This window comes from Barbus barbus (genome assembly GCF_936440315.1).
Source record: "Barbus barbus genome assembly, chromosome: 24".
Lineage (NCBI taxonomy): Eukaryota > Metazoa > Chordata > Actinopteri > Cypriniformes > Cyprinidae > Barbus > Barbus barbus.
This window is the reverse complement of record NC_136752.1, coordinates 12,731,873-12,754,432: the sequence shown is the minus strand read 5'-3', so window position 1 is coordinate 12,754,432 and position 22,560 is coordinate 12,731,873. Positions and strand designations below refer to the sequence as shown.

Sequence of the window (22,560 nt, the reverse complement as noted above, 5' to 3'; positions counted from 1 at the left end):
ACATGGTGGAGGGGACAACCATTGCTGCTGTCAATGCGGTTCTCACAACAACTACATCCCTTTGTCTTGTCGCTAAAGTAGTGTATTTATAGGTTAGCTATTAACGATAATGTATGTTTTATAACCAGTGAAATAAGCACGTATTTGACCAAAATTCCAGAATTGTCAGCAAACATGTATAGCGCAGTGAATGTTTATATGATTGTCAAACAATGAGGGTGCTACATTGTATTCTTTCCGACATCAAAGCACTTGAATACGACAATCTCGTAATCACGACTTCATAAGTGGGAAATAGGACATTTCCGAAAGCACGTGAAGGCAGCATTAAAACAGGTCTGTTAGCCGATAGCCTAAATTAAATTAACAACCCTTCAGTCATGAATGAAACTTAAGAGCAGCTTTATTTTAAGCACCGACTTCCAAAAACAACCTGTTCAACACAAAATACATGTTTGGGTCACTAGAGAAACACTAAGGAAATAAATTAAAATTGTTAACGTTATATACCGCATATTAAGTAGGAGATTCGTCTCTCGTCGTTGAGAATATGCGGCTACGCTACTGCTTTTTTCTCGGAATCACGCATTTACATCTCACAGTTTACATCTTGCAATTCTGACTAGTGTGAGTTTATAATGTTCAGTTGTGAGAAAAAAGTTTGTGAAATGATCAGTTGAAGGTAACTTTTGAAACTTTTTTTTTCAATTCTGTCACAGAAATAAGCTTCCATTGATGTGAGATCAGTTTGCTTGTGTCTCATTTTATAGTAAAGTGACTTCTGATCAGTGTGAAGGTGCAGTTTGGAGCATTGCCTAGTGGCCTTCCTAAAGCGTGATCTGCATTGCCTTATGTGTTTTGTAACCTGATGGAAGTGAGGTGCAGTATATTTCCTCCTGCACTGAAGTGCTAATCAAAACTTGACCCTTTTTACACCCTTATATTAACTGGTCATTGTTCTTATTGTATGGCATTGTTCCTATAACATATTTTTCACTTCTTTTATATTTGTTTCAGCCAGGATTGATTATAATTACCCAGTTATTATCATGTGGGTTTCTTCAGGTAGGAAATGTAGCACTATATATATTTGGTTTTGACTAAAAACCTGGAAAATTTGGATATTAGACAAAGTCAATTTTCTGGCTGATTGAGAATGCAATATTCAGTGCACTGCATTACACTCATGTCCCATCATTCTTTGTATCTCCTCAAGAGTTTTCAGTTATCTAACATTGTGCCTTGCAGAATCACTGATTGTATCATCCAACATGGATGCAAGTAATATTCTGTAATCTGTACAGAACGTGACTGAAGTATGAGTTTATTAAAAACTGCAGCACTTACATCCTCATTTAGTGCTTTTTGTATCATTTGAGCACTTTATAGTTAATCTACTGGAGGGTTATTTCACAAGAATTGACTTACCTGCTTTGCATCACATTTTATGGTCTTTGAAGGCCTTCTTTTGATTAGTTAGCCTTCTTTTAATACTGTTTAACCCTGGTTTAAACAACATTTCACTTTTTTGTTCTGAAAGGAGGTTTCACTGATTTTAAACCTGCACTATGAAGCGTTGCTCCAGAAAAGCTCCATGAACTGGTATAGATGTAATTGTTATATAAAACTGGGATAACAAATTCAGTTTTAAAGGAAAACTTCCTCAGAGGATGTAAAACAAAATACACCGTGTACACTTTTTACCGCTTGTCCTAACTATATATGATGTGGCAATCGCACTTCAAAAAGTATGTTTTCCTGTTTTTTTCCTCCTATTTGATGTTTAATATGGAGGAGGAAATAATTTCCACTAAAGAAACTTTTTTGAATTGTGGGAATATAGCATTGTTGCCAGCAGGGGCACTTGACCATCATTAGCCTAAATTAATAATTTGTGCATAGGTAGGTAAATAGACACAAAAAGCTTCTTGATAAGCAAATCAGCATATGATTTTTGAAGGATCATGTGACATTCAAGACTGGAGTGATGATGCTGAAAATTCAGCTTTGCATCACAAGAATAAATAACATTAAAATTAAAAGTGTGATATTTATAATGTAATATTTCACAGTATTACTGTTTTTAACTGTATCTTGTTAAGAGACTTGCCGACCCCAAACGGTAGTGTATGTGAGTGCTGGTGCTGAAGGTCTATTTATAAAAAAAATATATAAAGTACATTTTTTTATTTTCCATTTGCACAACTGGGAATTACTGTAGCTGTGCTCCAAATTCCTCACACTTGTTTAAAAGACCTACACTCACAACTAATGACTAATAAAAACCTTGACAAAAATAGGCCATTAAGAAGATTCCTTAACATAGGCATAAGCCCGCTCAATTTATCCAAGCATGTAGCTATCACGCAACGATAAGTAGGATTAAACGTATCCCACAGTGCAACAGTGTACTCCCTCTCTCTCATTAGCGGATGTTACCTCTGAAACAAGAGGTCTTTGACCTGGACTGACTTCTTTTTGAGGTTACCTAGGGGGTTAATTTTGGATAAGATAAACTTGTGCTATAGCCCAAATCTGCCCTTTTAATTCTTTTGTTCTGGAGAGTCCTTGCAATCCAAGCAGGAGCTAGAGTCCTTAAAGACACCGACTGGCATTATCACATGGCTCCAGAACAAGCTTTGGCACCCGTACATATAAAACGACAGTGCCAAAAGTTTATTCGAGCAGAAGACATTGTCGTTCATTAATAATATGCCTCTCGAAGACGAACATGGCGCATAACTTCGCACACACAGCACATACCTGTAATTCCAGGGTGCGTGCATGCGTAAAATCCTCATTCCACACTGGAGCCAAGAAGCACATCCTGACAAACTGAGCTGCTTTAGGGACACACAAAGGGTGTCAAAGGTCAGTACCCTGATCCTGAGCTAACAAGGAGCTGGGAGCTTATGTCATGTTAGATGTCATTTGACAAGACAGCTGCACTGGAGACAATGATACAGAGAGACCCGGTCTCTCATTAGAGCTAAAGTTGACTGGGGAATGGTGGCAGACAATAGCTCCAAAACAACAGGTGTCTTGATGGTTTATAAAGGCAGTAAAGAGTGCATTGGTGGCCACCCACTTTTTCAACACCATTGGTTCCGGAAGTGTTTGTCCAATTAATTTTTCCCATAGAGATTTTTTTTTAAAGTCTTTGTTAAGTTAAAAGACATGAACCAAGTCAACCAGCTACGAGGGGAATCACAACTTTAAAGAGTATTTGGAAATCAGACAAAAGCACAAAGGTTCAAGGCTGTGTAATGAGGGAAAGAACTACAATCCCATAAAGCACTGTTAATTACATAATTCAATTAAAAACAGAGCGCTATTAAACTAATGACTTAGTATAGTTTATCTTATGATAGTATATCAAAATATGCATAACATACATTCAAATATTTGAATAGGGACACTGATTCTATTACATCATTTGCAGTTATTCATGAGAGTTGGTGAATGCTTAAGAGTTTATTTGGAACAATCTGGTGGAGATTTCTCTGCAGATTCATGGGTGATGTAGTATTTAACCAGGAATTTTGTTGTTGAACACAAATGTTTAAAAAAAATTGCAATAATGTAGACTGATGGCTTCAACAAAAGCATATGCCATTGATTAACAACCTTGTGGCTCACAAAAGGCTCAAAAAACAGCTCACAAAACATCCTTCGCCATTATCAAGAGTACCACGATGCATGTGTATGCATTCTTCTGCCTGTCTAAACAAGACTCAGCGCATGCGTCGTGGTACTTTTGATAACGGCGGAGGATGGTGATGTGGAAGAGAAGAATTGAATGGTTGAACCACTGATGTCACATGGACTATTTTAACAATGTTTGTACTACATTTCTGCGTCTGGGAACTTTCATTGCTGTCTATGGAGGGACAGAAAGCACTCGGATTTCATCAAAAATATCGTAATTTGTGTTCCGAAGATGAACAAAGGTCTTACGGGTTTGGAACGACGTGAAGGTGAGTATTAATGACAGAATTTTCATTTTCATGTGAACTAACCCTTATATGTTATAATTCAAAATCAGTTCCCCTATACAAAAAGCTGTTACTGGGACAGTAAGGCACAAAAGCTAAAAAGTAAATTTTTGTACTTATCTCAAAATGTTGCATATTAGTACATACAAGTACTTCAAAAGTACATATTGGTATTTTTGAAAGGGTACGGCCCCAGTTTTGTACCTGAGAGATTTTTCTGAGAGTGTATGGAGAAAATGAATCCGGAGCCAGATTGTTGCACTCAATGGCTTTACACAAATGATTCATTTTGTAAGAAAAATATAATTTGATTAAGCAATATCACACAAGTAGATATTTGTGCCAACAACACGATATCACTGAAAGTAGTTCCAAATCAAAAAACTGTGAAAAGTATCCACGCTATCAGCTGGTTGACCAATCAAATTCAAGGACCGGATTGCTATAATAAAGTATTAAAACTGCTAATTGTGAGACAATATGTCAAGTCCCAGAATGCTTTGGGAGTTTATCATTGATCAAGGATGGTTTGGCTGTTTAAAAAACCCAGTCATTGTGAAAGGATGTGAAACACTACCTTCCTGAAAAAGGGCTTTGAAACACACCCTTTCAGCTTTTGTTCAGAGCTGGTTTCACTCCATCTTTTGAAGAAACGTGAATGAGAAAGCCAAGACATTTTCTCTGAGGTAGGCCTATTGTTCTGACTGAGTTATCCAGCACAATATTCATGCTCATTAAAAAAGCACTGCAAATGTTTAAGAGCAACAAGAAAACCAAGTGAACCGAAATACTCCAGTGTTCAAACAAACAGGAAGTACCTAAACATCCACAAATAAGGTAACTGAGTGTAGTAATGGCACCTATTATTGTAGCCTATGCACATATGTTGGAGTTTTTGTTTACGAAAACGTCATTTGAATGATGGAGATCTGCTGAGACGCTGCTCCCGAATTGGCCAAAATGGAACCAATTAAGAGTAATTGGCTACATAGAGATTGGCATCAGCTCAATGTACAAAAAGCGGTAAAATGATGAGACTTCATGCTTCCCTTCATAGTAACAAACTAACTTAGCAACAATGTACTGTAAAACTTTTATTGCAGGATTATATGGATGAATTATCAGAGATTTCTGTAAGTATGTTTCCACAGATGATCTGGGATGACTGGGATGTTATTGTACTGTACATAGCAAACACCATCTTTACTGTGCATGCCAAGCATAATAATTTTTAATGTATCTAACCACAACCAAGTTATGTTTATGAGATATTCTTCCATTTAAAATACAAATGTGTGTAGAAAAAAATCTCAAACATGAGAGAGTTCAAATGCAGACTCATGTATAGCTACTTGAGACATTTTGTGTCATACATAAGCAAAACTGAATTAAAGCTGTGGCTCTGTTCCAAAACCTAGTGAGCTGCTTCACTACGGCCTACATAATCATAATCATGAACTTCATCAGAGACTGATTTGGAGCGCTCTACATAGGTAGCAAGTCTGTGTGGCACACAACTTGTATTACTCTTGGGAGATTTGATTCATTTCATTTCAACAGAGTGCAACATTCTGGTTCCGGAAGTGAAATACCAATCATTTTCTCTGCTGGGGAATTGATTTTTAACAATAACTTATACACCATTAAAGAAAAGCCTTCTGTGAGCTTCAAGGTTGTTAATTAATGGTACATGCTTTTGTTGAAAGCATCAGCCTGCATTACTCTGTTTTTTTGTTTTTTCTATCATATTTAACGGTGGAATTCCTGTTGAAAAATATCTCAATCACAACCACAATGATTCATGGGATTGTAATTATTTTCCATAATAAAGTCAATAAGTACACAGTCTTGAACCTTTGTCTTTTTGTCTGATTTTCAGAAATGTTTTTGCTTTAAATCAAAGTTTATGTTGTGATTCATTTCATAGCTGGTTGGTTTGGTTTATGACTCTTTAATGAAAACGTTTTAAAATCCATAGGGGAAAAAATTCTGGAATGAAGGCAGCTGAAAAAAATGGCTGTGCACTGTTTGCATTAACATTGTTAAGATAACGCACTAATAAGCATTGAAAAAAATCCACAGAGCACAAAATTATTATAAATTGCATTCATTAATACTTTTCAATATTAAATGATATGTACCTTTATTAATAATGAACATTTCTAATGCCTTGTCTGCAATCTTCACAGAGCTTATCACAATGCATTATGGGATTGCTTTCACCATGAATGCTGCCTTAGAATTTGGCAAGGTGTCTTGGAGGCACTATAATTAAGATGCCTATTTTGGAACAGTCTTTAGGTTTTGAAACATTTTTGAGCATGTGTGTGGTAAGCAACATCATTTGATATCTCATGACCACAACAAGGACTGTATCTAAGGCATAGAGCCATGGCTAGTGGATCAGACATTTTTTTGAAGTCATTGTCTATTGTTCATTTGATTAACTGAAAAGGTTTGACTGGCACAAGAACATAAAGCAAGAGGCACAGGATGTTCTGTGACAACAATTCTCTTGGGTTCCAAAACAGTTGTCCAAGATCATTCACTTTTTGAGCCACTAATTCTTTTCATTTGCAGTTGGGTCATTCGTTAAATGGCTAGCAAAGGGAAAAGCGTCTGGAGTTGATGTTCATCTTGGTGACACCAATGAGGCGCAGTGGTGAAGAGAGTCCAAACCCTGGAGTGACGGGTCCATCACACAGAAGATCCGACAGATCGTCACGCTCCTCCAGGCCAAAGGTGGCGTCGTTGAGCATCCGGCGATGCAGGTGACACGTCTGCTCCACTTTGAGTTTGTTGATGTCACCGCGTAGTCGCATAAGTTGGCGGGCCAACTGCTGGTCCTGGATGCGCATCTCCATCTATGAAAGAATAGCAAGTAGGAGAAACTCAATAAAGGGTTGGTTCACCCAAAAATGAAAATTCTGTCATTAATTACTCATCCTCATGTTGTTTCAAACCTGTAACAAAAATGAAGATATTTCTGATGAAATCTGATAAAGCTTTCCGACCCAAGGCCCAGAAAGGCATTAAGGACATCATTAAAATAGTCCAAGAAATCTTTATGAAGCTACGAGAATACTTTTTTGTGCACAAAGAAAACAAAAAAACTACTTTATTCAACAATTCTTCTCTGCCGTGTCAGTTTTCAACATGCCTTCACGCTGTCTATGCTGTCTACGCAGGGTAAGAAAGCTTGCGGATTTCAACAGAAATATCTTCATTTGTGTTCCGAAGATGAACAAAGGTCTTACGGGTTTGAAACGACATGAGGGTGAGTAATTAATGACAGAATTTTAATTTTGGGGTGAACTAACCCTTTCAGGCAGGGTTCCTCAAATCTTGCCCTGGAGGGCCAATGCACTGCATTGGTTTAGCACCAACCCTGATAAAATTCACCTACCTGTGATTTCTAATGATTCTGAAGACAATGATTAGCAAGCTCAGGTGTATCTGATTGGGGTTAGAGCTAAACTCTGCTGGAAAGTGGATCTCGTGGGCCAGATTTGAGGATCCCTGCTTGAAGGCTTAACTATATCACTTTGTGCCTCCTCAAATTTCCAAGTGAAAATTATGAAGCATTTACTAAGACGTAATGAGACAATATTTACTTATTTTACACAGATTAGATGTTTAGATTCGGGGTTCTCAACTGGCCGTCAAGGTACACTTTGCTGCAGAGAAATACTCCATTTAAAAGTTTGTGACAAAACTATAGAAAAAGCTAAATTGATCTGGTGTCATTTTAAAATGAAATTCTCCTCATGTCTCCTAGTATTTGTATTTAAAATGCATTTTTAAGCTACTGTAATATTTTTCAATGTTTTGAGAACATTTGAGTACTTTTTACAGTAAAACACCATTTTAGTTATTCCACCTCATAATTTCACATTTAATGCAATGTTACCTGCCATTTCTTTGTAACTAACTGTAAAAATTACTAGCAGTTTCTGAGTAAAATTGTTTCTACACCGCGAAGACAAAGCTTCATTTCAACCATCATTACTCCAGTCTTCATTATCCTTTAGAAATCATTCTAATATGCTGATTTGGTGCTCATAAAACATTTTGTTATTATTATCAATGCTGAAAACAGTTGTGCTGCTTAATATTTTTTAATATAAATCATTTGTAACATTATACATCTTTATTGTCATGTTTGATCATTTAATCCATTCTTGTTGAATAAATAGAAATCTTACTGACCCTAAACTTGGAAAAGGCAGTGTAAGTCTCTTTACCTTTCAGGCTCATGGCAAAATGTACCACACATGGGCATGTAGATCCATCTTTGTTAGCAAACATGCTTTTGTCAGTTTCACATAACAAGGGGTTCAAAATTGGGGGAGGTGATATGGTAACTTGCCCTGTTTTTTTGTTATTGTGTCCAGTTTTCTTTCTTTATATTCCATACACCTTGAATGAGTGAGTGTCCATAATCATTATTGAAAATAAAATTAAAAATAAAATCAATTTTTAAGGTATTTTTTATTTATACAAATATCTTAAATTATTAATTATATTTTAAGATGATATTAATTATGCCATTTTTGGGAGTTGCACCACATGACATTTTCCCTAAAATTGATCTTGTCATAAAGGGTCAAGTCTTCTGATATTTTAAGAGATGCTGACATGCATTATTCAGAAATAATTCTATATAACTTCAGCCAACAAATTAAGATTTTGAAACGTTTTGACTTACCAGTTCTTTTCTAAGCCAAACCAGAGCTTCATCAATATTATCAAATCCTCCAAGGCTTCTAGAAATCAGGGCATTTCCTGCAGTCACTTGGGAATTCTGAGGTGTGACGTCAGGCTTCAGTCCAGCACCTTTCTCCAGCTCTGATGAGACCTCTGACATGGCTAAGCCTTTGGAGCTTTGAGCTTCCACTCGTTCCTTCCACTCAAGATAAGACGGCCTTCTGGTCTCAAGCCTGAGCTTCTCAGTCAGTGCTTTCAGGTTTCTCAAATGATCATCTGGGGCAGCCTCAAGGCCATCACAGTCGTCTATATTAATCTGAGGTATTGCGCTGGCATCCATGGCCTTTTGAGAAAGTGGTTAGAGTTGCCAAAAATAAACAGTGAAAATCAATTTAAGAGGACAGATGATGTCATTGCCTTGTTGGATCAATAAAGATACAGTAGACCTTTGGATTTGCTTGCAGTAACCAGGATGGGGTGTCTGTGCGGCTATAAAATAAATCAACAATGCAGATATCGAGCTTCCATTTTTCCAGCAGTATCGTCCCTGTATAGCAGTCCTAACACATCTTGCTTCTTGATCCTTTCCTTCAATTGAAACGAACGTGGTTACCTTTTCATCGTTTAAAAGTTTAGGCCTAATATTAAATATTTATGTATTTTAATAGCATATAAAAATTTCCATAAATTTAAAGTTGACAGTTTTAACATAAACAAATACATATTTACACTGACTCAAATAATATATTTTGAATATATGATTATTTAAATAAAATTAAATACAAAAAGATTTTTTCAAAGTTATAAATAAAAGATTATTGGAGTGAAAATGTTTTTTTTTTCAAAATTTCATGCTTGATACAGTATGTTACTAACTGTTTGTGAAATTTACTAGCAATTTCTGAGTGAAATATTGTTTCTACACTTTTTTTCTGTGTAGATGCCAATTAATAAACTATACAATGACTACATTATTTTAGTGTAAGTGGGAAAAGTATATAAAAGTACGAAGAAAGAGAAATTATGTATTTGATAGAATATTTGGTTTTAATTTGTAAAACCAGAAGCTATTCCTCTGAAGTAAATCGTGGTTAAAGTGGGAAGTTTACTGATCACATGGACTCTTTCCATCCATGCCTTATATCTCACTGTGGATCTTAGAAAGCTGGCGGTTGCCATAGCAACTAAGCCCAGCCAATGAGTCAGCAGCACTGAAGACTGTCTGCTCTAAAGAACTAAATGTCACTCCTCACTAGAGCAGCCAGACCTGTTACAAGCACCAAAGAACATAATGCTGCTCAATTACAGCCTCTCATTACGCTAATACAGACAAGCAAAACTACTGCTGAGAACACAATCACATGAATTTCTGTTACACAGCAATGCGTCAGCATTGTGCTTATAATCTAATTAGTCTCAGGACCACCCATATTTTTTAATGCTTTCCCGCAAAGCAAAGTCCAATGTACTTGTGATATAGAGTTTGACCCATTGCCTTGATGTCTTTCATCATCGCAGCTGCTCTAGGAATGCATTCTTCCCATAAGAGGAGTGTGCTGGTTGTTAATTGGCCTCACATTAACCTCCACACGGCTGCGGGACTAATCACACTCCTGAAGTCTCGGCTCATTTAGTGCTTACCTCCTGCACTGTGTGTGGCAGCACTAACGTGACTCATCTCACAGGGGGATCTATTCATCCCAGACCACTCTCACTTTAGTCTGAAAAATGTGCTTCTCAAAATACTTACTGACTAGATACCAAGATTTTAACATATGAGGTAAACTAATGATAATTCATGGTGAAATAAGGCTTGAGAGTCTACAACGAGAAAGAAAATACTGCATATGTAATATATAAATGCCTGTAGCATGAATATCTCAAGACTAAACAAGATTTGCACTTACATGATTTAATAAAACTTAGCACTTTATTTTCCAGTCCTGTTTAGTTAGTAATTACAATAACTGGTTAATAACTAGGTACTGACCCTGAACCTATCCATAAACATACCTTAACCCATGTGGTTAGCTTATATTACCCAGTACTTTCTCAGGTAAGTACTCTATAAGTATATGTAAGGACATATACTGTAAAATAAAGTGCAAGCTATAATATAATAACCTGGAAAATGTCAAACTTTTTTTTCCCTTCTCATGAATAATATTTGTTTTGAGTGCTGTATATCTTTCCACACTCTCTAAAGTATTATGTTTAGAATGCAGATCTCAAAGGAAAATTGTTCCTTTTTCCAGACATATTAAATGTTCTTCAGGCCAAACACTAGGCATGACTGCGTTCATCCATGTCTAATTAGATGCAGTGAACCTTACCGTCGTATAACTGGAGTGCAAATCTTGGTTTCTCAGCATAAAATGATTCTCTGATTTGGAGTGAAAATGAACTAGCCAGAGTCTCACTTTACAGTCATGGTCATAAATATTGCCTTAATGTCTAATAACTTTCCGCTGAAGCTGTTACAACATGTAACAACATTACTTTGATTATTACCAAATAGATTATTTATTATACATGTCACCTAGCAATGATTAAATGAGCCCTGGTAAATACAAACTAAATGAAAACATGTCCAGGTGTTGAATAACTCATGTCTAGACAATTCAAGAACATGAAATTAGTTTACTTTACTTTATTAAAGATAATAACTTAATGAAAGTTGTTACTTCAAAATAGGCTACACCAGCTCACTCAGTCAACCTATTAATTAAAAAAAACTTACTGTGCTCAGTGGGACAGGCAGTAGCCTATTAGCCAGTTCAATAGTGATTCTTAAAGAATATTTGAATATTTTATCTAGTTTATATGTGTTTTAGAGAGTCTAGAGGATTCTTACCTTCATAGTAGTTTGTCAGGCACTTGTACTCCTCGCGTCCTGCTCTAGAGGAGAGCACAGTAACACAGCTCTTACTCCACACTTGTTTCTTGAATGAGATGAGAGGCTTGATGGAGGAGGGGCGTAAGCTGCGTCAGGTTGTGGTTGTTGTGGAGACGGTCAAGAATCTGCACAAAGCCTCGAGTACAGCAGCATCTCCCGGATCTCACAGAGAGAAGCCAGCTTACTCTTATACTCTTGCATCATATTAAAATACTATATAAGATATATTCATTATCACTTCAAACATTTCACAAGCCCCCTTACATCCAATTATGCATACATTTAATCCTAAGTATTTATTTGTAGGACTTAACAGAGACTTTCAGAGAATATAGTGTGCATATTTAAAGCAGAAAGACCATATTTTGATTTCCAAGCACTTAAGACTGAAATGCACGAATGGTTAATATTTAAACTGCGTTGATGACCATGTATTAGGTTATGTTTGTGGGACCTCTGGTGGAGAATGTTGATAATAAAACTTGCATTAAGTAGTCATAATCTTTTTACATAAGTATGCAGTTATTAAAAGACTAGTATGTTTCAGTAACGTTCAAAAAACAGATTAGCCAGAATTTCTGTATTCGCTTGAAAATAAAGCGACTTCGCGTGAGGACGCAAAGGATGCGTTCTTGATCGTTTTCAGACGGGCCATTGAGCATAATACTTCATCATATAAATATAAATCACAAACACAGCATATTTTAGGCGGCGACCATGAGGGACGCCAAAGAGAATCCTTCTGAAAATCTACATCCACTTGTTAAAATATTGCACACAACAAAAAGTAATTATTTAGATTAACAGTGGATGAATATATTGGCATTTACAACTATAATTTAGACTTCAATAGCCCTAACAAATACACACTAACAAATTATTCAATAATAATAATAAACTGATAGTGTTAGCGTTAGCGCTATTGATTTTTGACTTTTCCTTCTCATAATGAGATTATTTTTGGTGAGAGAGAAATAGGCGGGACTTCCTGTGTTCGACCCTGTGTTTATTTTTTGCAGAGCCAAATATCGTCCACAGAGGTAAGCTGTACGTTTACTTGCATGCACACGGGTTAGATTCGTTTAATTGCAAATGCACCCGTTTTCACTGTGAAGATGCTTGATATCGGAGACATTTTCATAATGCATTGCGACGACATAAAGCGTGTCATAGACCATGCACTGCGTTAACATGAGCTATTCGGGTTTCCGCTCGTTTACACCAGCTGCTGACGGTGAAGCGCTCTGGTTAGTTGAGGATAATGTTATAGAATATTATTTTAGACCCAACAGGGTAGATGTATTCAAAAATACAGAAATGCGTTTACGGAAATGCGCTTCATTGTGTATGATGTCATCATCTTCAATTTTTACTGAAGCACCTTGCACTTGAATTATTTTTGTACATTTGACACCCGTTTCAACCTGTCAGAGCGTTTATAGTCCGAAATGTATCCAGTTAGTTGTTACATTATGTATAAGAAAAATGCACCTGTTAACTGAGCAGTCGCTCTGAAATGCATGACCGAATATGACATACAGAGCCGTACATGCATGCAGTGACATCCATACATAACAGAACAATGCGCGACCGACTGCATTTTGCAAGACAGATAGTAAGGGGATTTTTTTTCCTAAACAATGTATCAGTTGTTCATTCTTATTTAATAAGGAGGTGAGTCATCGTTGTGTAATCCCCCCCCCCCCCATGTTGATCTTCTCATTTTATTGTACTCTGAGAAACATCTTTTGCAGAGCTGCATTCCCCTGTTATTATCATTAACTGTGGTTTACAATAAACTATATTATAATAAAATGAAAATAAAGTGAGAATAAAATAATAAAATGAAACTTAATTTATTTTTTATCTTTTTAATTTATTTTAATTTATATATTTTTGTTTAGAAAACCCCCCAAAATTCCATGTAGATTTTTTACAGAGCTGCATTCCCCTGTGTGCAATTATTAACTGTATGTGTGTGTGTGTGTGTGTGTGTGTGTGTTTTAATATTAATTAATATGTTAAAGATAATTAAATATTAATCAGTAATTATTATCACATTAATTTAGATTAATCCAACATTCTGGTTATATATAAACACTAGGGGTGGCACGGTTCGCGGAAAAAAACCGAACCGCACGGTTCTCCACACACGGTTCGGCACGCGCTAGGACCGCGGTTCAACTGAATTCTGACAACGCATGTGGTTTGTTATAAATAACACGTAAAACAAATAGGGTTCGGCTAATGTATGTTTCTGTTAATGGATGCGCATTCTGGCTTCCCAGTACATTATAACAACAGCGATGAGAAAGAAAAAAAAAATAAGTGGACAAATCATTCACTCTTGTTCAATGCCAGTGCCGTATGCTGGAATATGAGCATTTATTCCGTCATCACCCGGGTGCTGATAGCGCGCGCACAGGTGAGACCTGAACAGCACACTTTGATATCGGTGATTAGACTAAAGTCATGTAAGCTTTGCCAGCTCAAATATTTAAGAGCCAGAGGACGCGAGCTCGCGCGCGCGCGCAGTGAGAAGATTTGTGCGTGCGCTCATCAGAAGCGCACAAACCTGCGCCTCAGAACGCGCGCAAATATGAAGCTCTCTCTGAAGTATTGTGTTTTAATGGATAAATTCACACAAAATTTGGTCTTGGTAAGTATCCTATAGCAGACATAGCCGGCTGGGCGTACAGTATCAGTGCTTTCTCTTAAAGTGACAGTTAGCCTGCACCAGAGCGACCTCGCACTGAACGCTCTTTGTTTGCATGTGTCATTGTTTTCTAATAGAATAAATGAAACGGGACAAAGTTAATCTTGTCAAACTCTATATCATTCTGAGGGTCTAAGCCTCAAGCATCGACGACAGATCGCTGTTTTTCGATGGAAAGCTTATAAGGAATGAGTGGCACAAATTTGCTACATTTGTGTAAGCAGTACACATCCAAACACGCAGAGTAAAAAAGCCGTACGTACCTTTATCATTGTAATAACGAGCCACAAACGCGTCCACTGCTGAAATCCCAGTTTAGTTAGAGAGGTAAGGGTCCACAGAAAAACATCCCAGCGAGCACTTTTAGTCCAGCGAAACAATAACGTTGTAATAAGGATGAATATTCATTTGTTTACGTTTCATTTCTTCAGAGAGTTATTGTTCGCGTCCGTTATGGAATAAATTACGCTCAAAAACAGCGTCTTGGTGGTAAAAAAACAAAACGATTTTGTAGAATACGGTCTTACAAACATAATGAGACCGTCTACGGAAAAAAAAGTCTCAGAAAAGCGGAATATAGATTATTTGAATTTGGCGCTCCCTCCTGCCGGCAGTGACGCTTCTGTGACGCACGCTGTCATCTGAGCGGGGCATAACTTAGCGATCTGCTTTATCCATAAAAAACTGTTTTTTTTTTCTTCTACATTTTTTATATGTGTGTGTGTGTATTGTGTGGGGAATGTGGCCGTGTCTGCATGATTATAATCTGTATGGACGCACATCAGCGTGTTTATTAGCGACTCTATGACGGCTATCATTGTGATTCATTGATCAGCTATTATTGATTATATGGCCCATCTGTTTGATTATAATCTGAATGGAAGCACATCAGCGTGTGTTTACTGACTCTATGACCATGTCTGGCAATATCACTTCACGTCTGGCAGTGATATTTATCATTGTAATAACGAATAACGAAGAATACTTCAGTATACATACTATATACAAAGCATTTTTTTCTATTTTTTTTCCTTTTTTATTACTCAAATAATTATTTTTGTATTTTTTAGTGCTCAAATAAATCTGTCTATTATTTTATAATTGAAAAACTATGCAGGAACATGTATAATGACTAAAATAGCTTGTATAATTCTGCAATCCATTTGGTGGTTATTTTTCCTCAAACAGGGGGGTGGGGGGACTATAAATAGTTTCAGAAAAAATATTGCAGGAATCTCATTTTTCATGGTATCTTCTTCAAATTTGAAATATGAACTGATGAGACACATGGCTTTCGATCCATTACTTTTCTGGATTGCTCCAGGACTTATTTCATGTATTTGTATATGAAATAAAAAAACATTCAGTGTGGAAAAATATTTTTCAAGGCACGTCAGTGTCTATAACTTTTTATCTTTTTGAGCATTATCAACTCTGGATGATAGATAGTAAAGCCCAGAGTCTCTTCTTTCCAAAGATACCTAATTTGTTTGTGTAAGCACACTTTGTCACAAACTGTTACCATTTTAATTCAGGTAGGTTATTTTCACCTGCGAGGCCCTAAATGGGGTTGAAGGTTAAAGTGTTAATATTAAATAAACAGCAACAACAAAGAAATCACTCACTGCTCTTGATTGAATCGCTTTTGTAACTTTAATAAAGAGTAATCTTTAATTTATACAGTCAAATATGCAATGCTGTTTTACCTTTGATTACTTTAATCATACTTCAATTTCTGTACCTAAAAAAACCCCCTGAAAATCACTGATTATTTTATTTGTATCTTTACTCTATTGTATTTTTATTTGTGCTGTTGCTTGTAGTTAAAGGTCTGCTTTTATTTGTGTACACTCACAATGAAAACAAAACAGATTTTATATATATAACATGTAATAATATGTAGCATTTTCACATCAAAATAAAAGAAACTGAGCAAAGTAGATGTCTTTTTTTTCCCTGTTGTACCGAAATTGTATCGAACCGTGACCCCCGAACCGAGGTACGTACCGAACCGTGACATCTGTGTACCGTGCCACCCCTAATAAACACCTGCTCCCCGGGAATCACAGCATTGGCTGCCCACTGCTCCGGGTGCGTGTTCACGGTGTGTGTGTGTGTGTGTGTGTGTGTGCATGTTTATGTGGTTTATGAGGACACAAATTTGTATAATGACATGGGTATGACAGAGGTATTACAATATGAAGGTGGTTTATGAGGACACTGCCTATGTCCCCGTAATTCAAAAGACTTAAAAAACATACTAAATGGTGTTTTTTTGAAAATCTAAAAATGCACAAAGTTTCCTGTGAGGGCTAAGTTTAGGTGTAGGGTTGGTGTAGGGCAATAGCACACACAATTTGTTCAGTATAAAAACCATTACGCCTATGGAGAGTCCCCATAAACCACAAAAACCAACGTGTGTGTGTGTGTGTGTGCATTCCGAGTATGGGTCACCATACTTGGCCACACGTTACTTCACATTCACTTTCTTTTTTTTTCTTTTTTTTATGGGATTATGTTTTTATTAAATTACAAATGAATGTGCATATCTTGCAGTTTGCTTATTGTATGTACACAGGAATTCCAATAACTGACAAAGTTGTAACAACACTGTTACAAGGCTGGGGAAGTCGTGGCCTAATGGTTAGAGAGTCGGACTCCAAAAGGTAATCCAAAGGTTGCGGGTTCGAGTCTCGGGCCGGCAAGGATTGTAGGTGGGGGGAGTGAATGTCCAGCGCTCTCTCCACCCTCAATACCACGACTGAGGTGCCCTTGAGCAAGGTACTGAACCCCCAACTGCTCCCCGGGCGCCGCAGCATAAATGGCTGCCCACTGCTCCGGGTGTGTGTTCACTGCTGTGTGTGTGCACGTTGGATGGGTTAAATGCAGAGCACGAATTCCGAGTATGGGTCACCATACTTGGCAGTATGTCACCTCACTTCACCTCACCTCACTCACTGTTGACATTAATCACAAAAACATGTGCATGTGTAAATGTGGTCAGTCGTCAAAACTTTCTTTCCTTCCTCATTCATGTCTACAATGAATTTGCTTTTTATTGGTCTCCCATTTGCAGAACATCTTGCATCATGCCAGACCTCTTTGTGATTAAGAACTGCTTCCTGAGTTGCTTATTAGTACTGCTTCAGACATTGAGCTCACAGCAGAACGAGCAAAGCCAGCTGCTACTGGTGTCCTTTGATGGCTTCCGCTGGGACTATGTGAATCGAGTACCCACACCCAATTTCCGTGCCCTGATGGATGAGGGAGTGCAGGTGGAACAAGTGGAGAGCACCTACATCACCAAGACCTACCCTAACCACTACACCTTAGTGACAGGATTACACGCCGAAACCCACGGCATTGTTGCTAACGAAATGTACGACCCCATTCACAACCGCTCCTTTTCCATGGAGGGACCTGAAGTGTACGATGCATGGTGGTGGGAGGAGGCCGTGCCATTGTGGGTCACCAATCAAAAGGCTGGGCGGAAGAGCGGCGCTGCCATGTGGCCTGGATCAGATGTAGCAATTGGTGGAACGTATCCAACACATTATTTGAGTTATAATGCATCAATGCCATTTGAGACCCGATTCGAGAAACTCATTGACTGGTTCTCAGGGCCAAATGCCATCAATTTTGGTGTCTTGTATTGGGAGGAGCCAGACGAGAGCGGACATAACTTGGGGCCGGAGAGCCCACTAATGGATGTAGTCATAGCAGACATCGATGAGAAGTTGGGATTCCTCAGGGGAAAGCTCAAAACCGCTGGCCTTTATGACAAAGTCAATCTCATTGTTACGAGTGATCATGGAATGACACAGTTGTCACATGATAAGATTATTGAGCTGGACACCTACGTCAGCCGCGATCTTTACACATGGATAGACAAGAGCCCTGTAGTTGGCATTCTGCCGAAAGAAGGTAAGAATGAAGTAAGCATTTGTTATTGCTTACTACACTTACTACACTAAATTAGGTATTTCTTCCACTTAATTTATTTTGTTTAATAAAAGATCACATTAATATGGGGTGGGTGAAATGACCAAAAACACGATGAGTCATTTTATTACATGTTAACGACAGAGTATTTCAGTTGTTTTTGCATAAGGCCACTATGATATCGAATTTTTTTTAAACCATAGAAATTTCATTATTCTTGTCACCAGTGTCAATATCACAAAAACTAATACTAGCCAAATAAAAATTCAAGCTCACTGAAGACAAGTAAACAATCAGCAATTAAATAAGAATAAGAAACTAATTACAAGCAAAGTGGCAAATCAAACTACAGCAGAACAAATAAATAAGAAATGCTACATACATTGTATAAAGTAATCAAATGTATGAAAACACTACATATTATTCACTGTGTAAATTAAATATGTAGCTCTTCTTATTAAAGTTACAGAAGTGATTTAGTATGGAGCAATGAAAGATTTTCTCTCTTTTTTTTTTTGATTAACACGAATGACAGACAGCAGGAATATTAGACTGCTATCACTTTAAGAGCTGCCCAGGTCCAATACATGTTTTTTTGCACTGTGTCTAAGAGGATACTTGCAAAGACAGGCATTTGATGCATACAAGTTAGTGTATTTAACCATTCAAGGCCTTTGAAGCAGCAAAAATAACTGTTCAATACTCCCATCTTCACGTGCATGCGCCTCTCTGACAGTACTCAGAATCAGAAACACTCAGACAGTGTGCGCATATAGCGAAATGCATTCTCTTTTGCTGCTGACTGCGTTTCAACGGCTTAAAATCACTTGATTTCAAATCACAATGCTTAAAAACGTGTGCAAACAATGTTTTCATTACCACATAGCACAGCAATGTCACAATATATCCAAATTTGTACCGGATAATCGTGTCGAATTAATATTGTATTGCAAAGTTTTACCATGCTTTAATCTTATATTTTTGGTATTTTTCAAAGGCCTTTTGTTTGGTATAGATTTGATCATTTTACTAATTTCCAAATGTGTGAAAATCCATCATAAAATATGAATTATTAAAGCTATGAAATTGTATTGTAGAAAGTAATTTACATTACTGTTATCATCACAGAATACAACAACAAAATATGCCATTTTAAATGGGTGTTTCTTAAACTATAGGCATATTTTGCCATTTAAATGTCATCTCATCAGTTATATGTTTGATGACACATGCTTTATAGCTTTTAAGTGTTGTTCTCTTCTTAACCCAGGCAAACTTGAAGAGGTCTACAATTCGTTGAAGAACGCCAACCCTAACATGGTTGTGTATAAAAAGGAGGAGATCCCAGATCATTACCACTACAGACACAATGTCAGGATCATGCCTCTGATCATAGAGGTCAAAGAGGGCTGGACAGTCATGCAGAACAGAAATGGATCTTTTATGTGTATGGATTAATATTTGCATGTAATTTAAGCAGAACATAGTATGATAACCTATTAAAGGAATAGTTCACCCATAAATGAATATTTGCTGAAAATGTACTCACCCTCAGGCCATCCAAGAGTTTATTTCTTTATCAGAACAGATTTGGAGAAATTTAGCATTACATCACTTGCTCACTAATGGATCCTCTGCAGTGAATGGGTGCCGTCAGAATGAGAGTCCAAACAGCTGATAAAAACATCACAATAATCACCTCAAGTAATCCACAACACAACTCCAGTCCATCAGTTAATGTTTTGTGAAGTGAAAAGCTTAATTATGGATTTGTTTATTACAAAAACGCAGCTTTTTGCTTCACAATTGATGGGCTGGAGTTGTGTTGTGGATTATTGTGATGTTTTTAAGACTCTCATTCTGACGGCACCCATTCACTGCAGAGGATCCATTAGTGAGCAAATGATGTAATGCTAAATTTCTCCAAATCTGTTCCAATGAAGTTATTTTTCCGCAAATTAAAATTTTTGGGTGAACTATTCCTTTAATGTCATTGATGTGCTTAATAATTAGTATCAGAAATATCTTTGCAGTTGTCTAATTTTTACATGCTTGATTTGCAGTCGGAAACCATGGTTATAACAACAGCCTTCCCAGCATGCACCCTGTGTTTGTCGCCCGTGGACCAGCTTTCCGCCACGACTACACCAAGGCCTCCATGCGCTCCGTCGATCTCTATCCTCTCATGTGCAGCATTCTTGGTCTCAAGCCCTTACCTAACAATGGCTCTTTGTCAAGCGTGCAGGATCTCTTAGTGGAGACGTCAACCCCAAAGCCAGTAGTCCCACCCGTGCCCAGAGAGCCTTTGTGCGCGTGGGCTGTGGGATCCGTCCTCGGCGCTGCCCTCGTGATCGGGTTCCTCTTCATCTTTGTGCAACAGGTGACACAGCGGCAGCATCTGCCACTGCATCTGTCCAACAGTGAGATAACACAGCCCTTACTGTAGGGTCAAACACAAGGGTTGTCAATACTTTTCTCATTTGAGGTTCTCAAAAGTATGTAGCACTGATTATTTCTCCAGTGCCACATCTCGATTCATTCTAAAATAATTCTGATAACACTTTTTAAGCAGCCAGCATGGTCGCTTGAATTCAAAAGCGATCAGTATCCAAGGTAACGTGCCAAAGCCAAATATACCAAAAGCAATATGGGGAAAGATGCTACAGTGGAAAAAAGGTTGTGGAATCAAAATCATAGATGACTAAGCCAATAGTGCCCTCCTCTGGTGAAGCTGTCAGTGATACCTTTATTCTAGTCATCTAAAATTTAGTATTTGAAAAAAAAAAAATAATAATAAGTGTTAGCATCCCCATGTTTTTCCTTTCAATTTGAATCTGATATTTATTTAATAAAAGAGATTTGCCCTATTCTCTTGAATTTGCATTAAATGAATGTTCCAGGTTCAAACTGATAGCATTTGTGGTATAATGTTAATTGTCACAAAAATGTATTTCCTTGTCCCAACTTTTATTTTCAAAACAATTCAATAAAATCAAATAAGATCTGGGATACAGTAATGCACTTAAAACAGAAAACTGGGCCAATTCATGAACATTAAAATACTCAATAGTATAGACACAGGTGGCAAATAATATGAATGTTAACATGATTTTAGTGTGAAAAAACTGCTTTCTAACCTTTTCAGTGTGTGTATATTTATTTACAATTTTACATTTTTTTCCCCATGAAAATGCAATGCTGTAAACCCTGAACCCCTAAAAAGACTGTAAACATGATTTAAACTGCTTTGCAGCCCAAATAATATGCAAACTGTAATAGTAAAAAACTAAATAAATAAAAGCAATTTAAATGATTTTATAATATGGTAAGCTTCACATTTCTGCTTCTAAATCCTCAAAAAAATGCATGTATTTGAAATAGAGATCTTTTGTAACAAATGTCTTTAATGTCACTTTTAAGCTCAAATAATTTTAACATTATTTATAAAATGGTAAGCTTGGCCTCATTTACTTCAATTGTAAGTGCCTCATTGTAATCTCCATCTTTCTTTTTTTAATAAGCAAATCAAAACATTTTTTATGTTGATTAACACTGTGCCACAAATGCTGCTGATTAAGTTTAACTTGTATTGAACTGAGAATATTCCTTTAACTGAACGTTATGGATATTTAAGATTCTGAACAAAAAATGTAAGGGACGTTAGTAGCAGTGGCTTTTTGAATTTGTTGTTATTCTCATACCCATAGTAGATTTGTTTGTTAGTTAGATGCAGTTGTTTAAGTTGGCAGATTAATGTTAATAAGTGTGAATGAAAAGAAGCTGGTAGTTGTTAAACTACCTCCGTGTTGCACTAAGATCAATGTAAGCTAATCAGGATAGAGAGAAGTATTAGACTAGTGGGGTGTTTTACCTTATCTGCATTTTGCACAATGTAATACCATCCAAAATTTATATTTAAAAAAGTGTGTATGTTTTTGAAAATAGCATTTAACAAAAAGCCCTGTGTAGGGCAAAACACTGTGATCTGTCTTCTACTGGTGCACAGACTAAATGGAAAATAATATTTATGATCTTTGATATAAATGTTGCTGAAGTAGTAGTAGTTAGCTGCTTGCAGAATGTTAGGATTGTTTCTATTATTAAGAAGGAAATTATGACTTTCTCTATGAATGTGTGCAGAAACTGTTGTATTTTGTATTAAGTATTTGAATCATTTACTGGATGTGTCTTACATGTTTTGGATTTTATGGCCTAATGTCTGATTTTGATCCGTCTAAAGTCCCATAACTAAAACATTCATTTAAATGTGCTATATTAAAAGGTAAAGAAACGCCTGATTTGGA

At 36.9% G+C, this 22,560-nt stretch overlaps 2 protein-coding genes across 5 annotated transcripts; one reads left to right on the top strand and one right to left on the bottom strand.

Annotated features, from left to right (window-relative positions):
* Positions 1-5,077: 5,077 nt before the first annotated feature.
* LOC306843583 (protein FAM167A) lies at positions 5,078-11,668 on the bottom strand. Of its 2 annotated transcripts, none has more exons than XM_079375116.1 (3): positions 11,557-11,668; positions 8,704-9,290; positions 5,078-6,859 (listed from the first exon to the last, which is right to left on the bottom strand). In XM_079375116.1, exons 2-3 carry the CDS (start codon positions 9,040-9,042, stop codon positions 6,596-6,598), a joined length of 603 nt encoding a protein of 200 aa, XP_079231242.1. In that variant the 5' UTR covers positions 9,043-9,290; positions 11,557-11,668; the 3' UTR covers positions 5,078-6,595. The 2 variants fall into 2 exon arrangements, with proteins under 2 accessions (XP_079231242.1, XP_079231241.1); XM_079375115.1 differs by having other exon boundaries at positions 8,704-9,045; positions 11,557-11,651.
* A 912-nt stretch (positions 11,669-12,580) lies between these two features.
* On the top strand, positions 12,581-22,548 carry LOC306844331 (ectonucleotide pyrophosphatase/phosphodiesterase family member 5-like). 3 transcript variants are annotated; one of them, XM_079376375.1, is made up of 4 exons: positions 12,581-12,638; positions 17,391-18,238; positions 19,527-19,703; positions 20,320-22,548. In XM_079376375.1, exons 2-4 carry the CDS (start codon positions 17,404-17,406, stop codon positions 20,700-20,702), a joined length of 1,395 nt encoding a protein of 464 aa, XP_079232501.1. In that variant the 5' UTR covers positions 12,581-12,638; positions 17,391-17,403; the 3' UTR covers positions 20,703-22,548. The 3 variants fall into 3 exon arrangements, with proteins under 3 accessions (XP_079232501.1, XP_079232502.1, XP_079232500.1); XM_079376376.1 differs by having other exon boundaries at positions 12,597-12,645; XM_079376374.1 differs by having other exon boundaries at positions 12,633-13,272.
* The last annotated feature ends 12 nt before the right edge of the window (positions 22,549-22,560 follow it).

Coding starts and splice junctions, on each gene's coding strand:
- LOC306843583 (XM_079375115.1), bottom strand. Junction 6,860..8,703: donor TTTGGCTTAGAAAAGAACTG/GTAAGTCAAAAC, acceptor ATTCTTTCATAG/ATGGAGATGCGCATCCAGGA.
- LOC306844331 (XM_079376374.1), top strand. CDS start 13,148: ATGCATGCAGTGACATCCATACATAACAGAACAATGCGCGACCGACTG. Junction 13,273..17,390: donor CATTCTTATTTAATAAGGAG/GTGAGTCATCGT, acceptor TCCCATTTGCAG/AACATCTTGCATCATGCCAG. Junction 19,704..20,319: donor CAGAAATGGATCTTTTATGT/GTATGGATTAAT, acceptor CTTGATTTGCAG/TCGGAAACCATGGTTATAAC.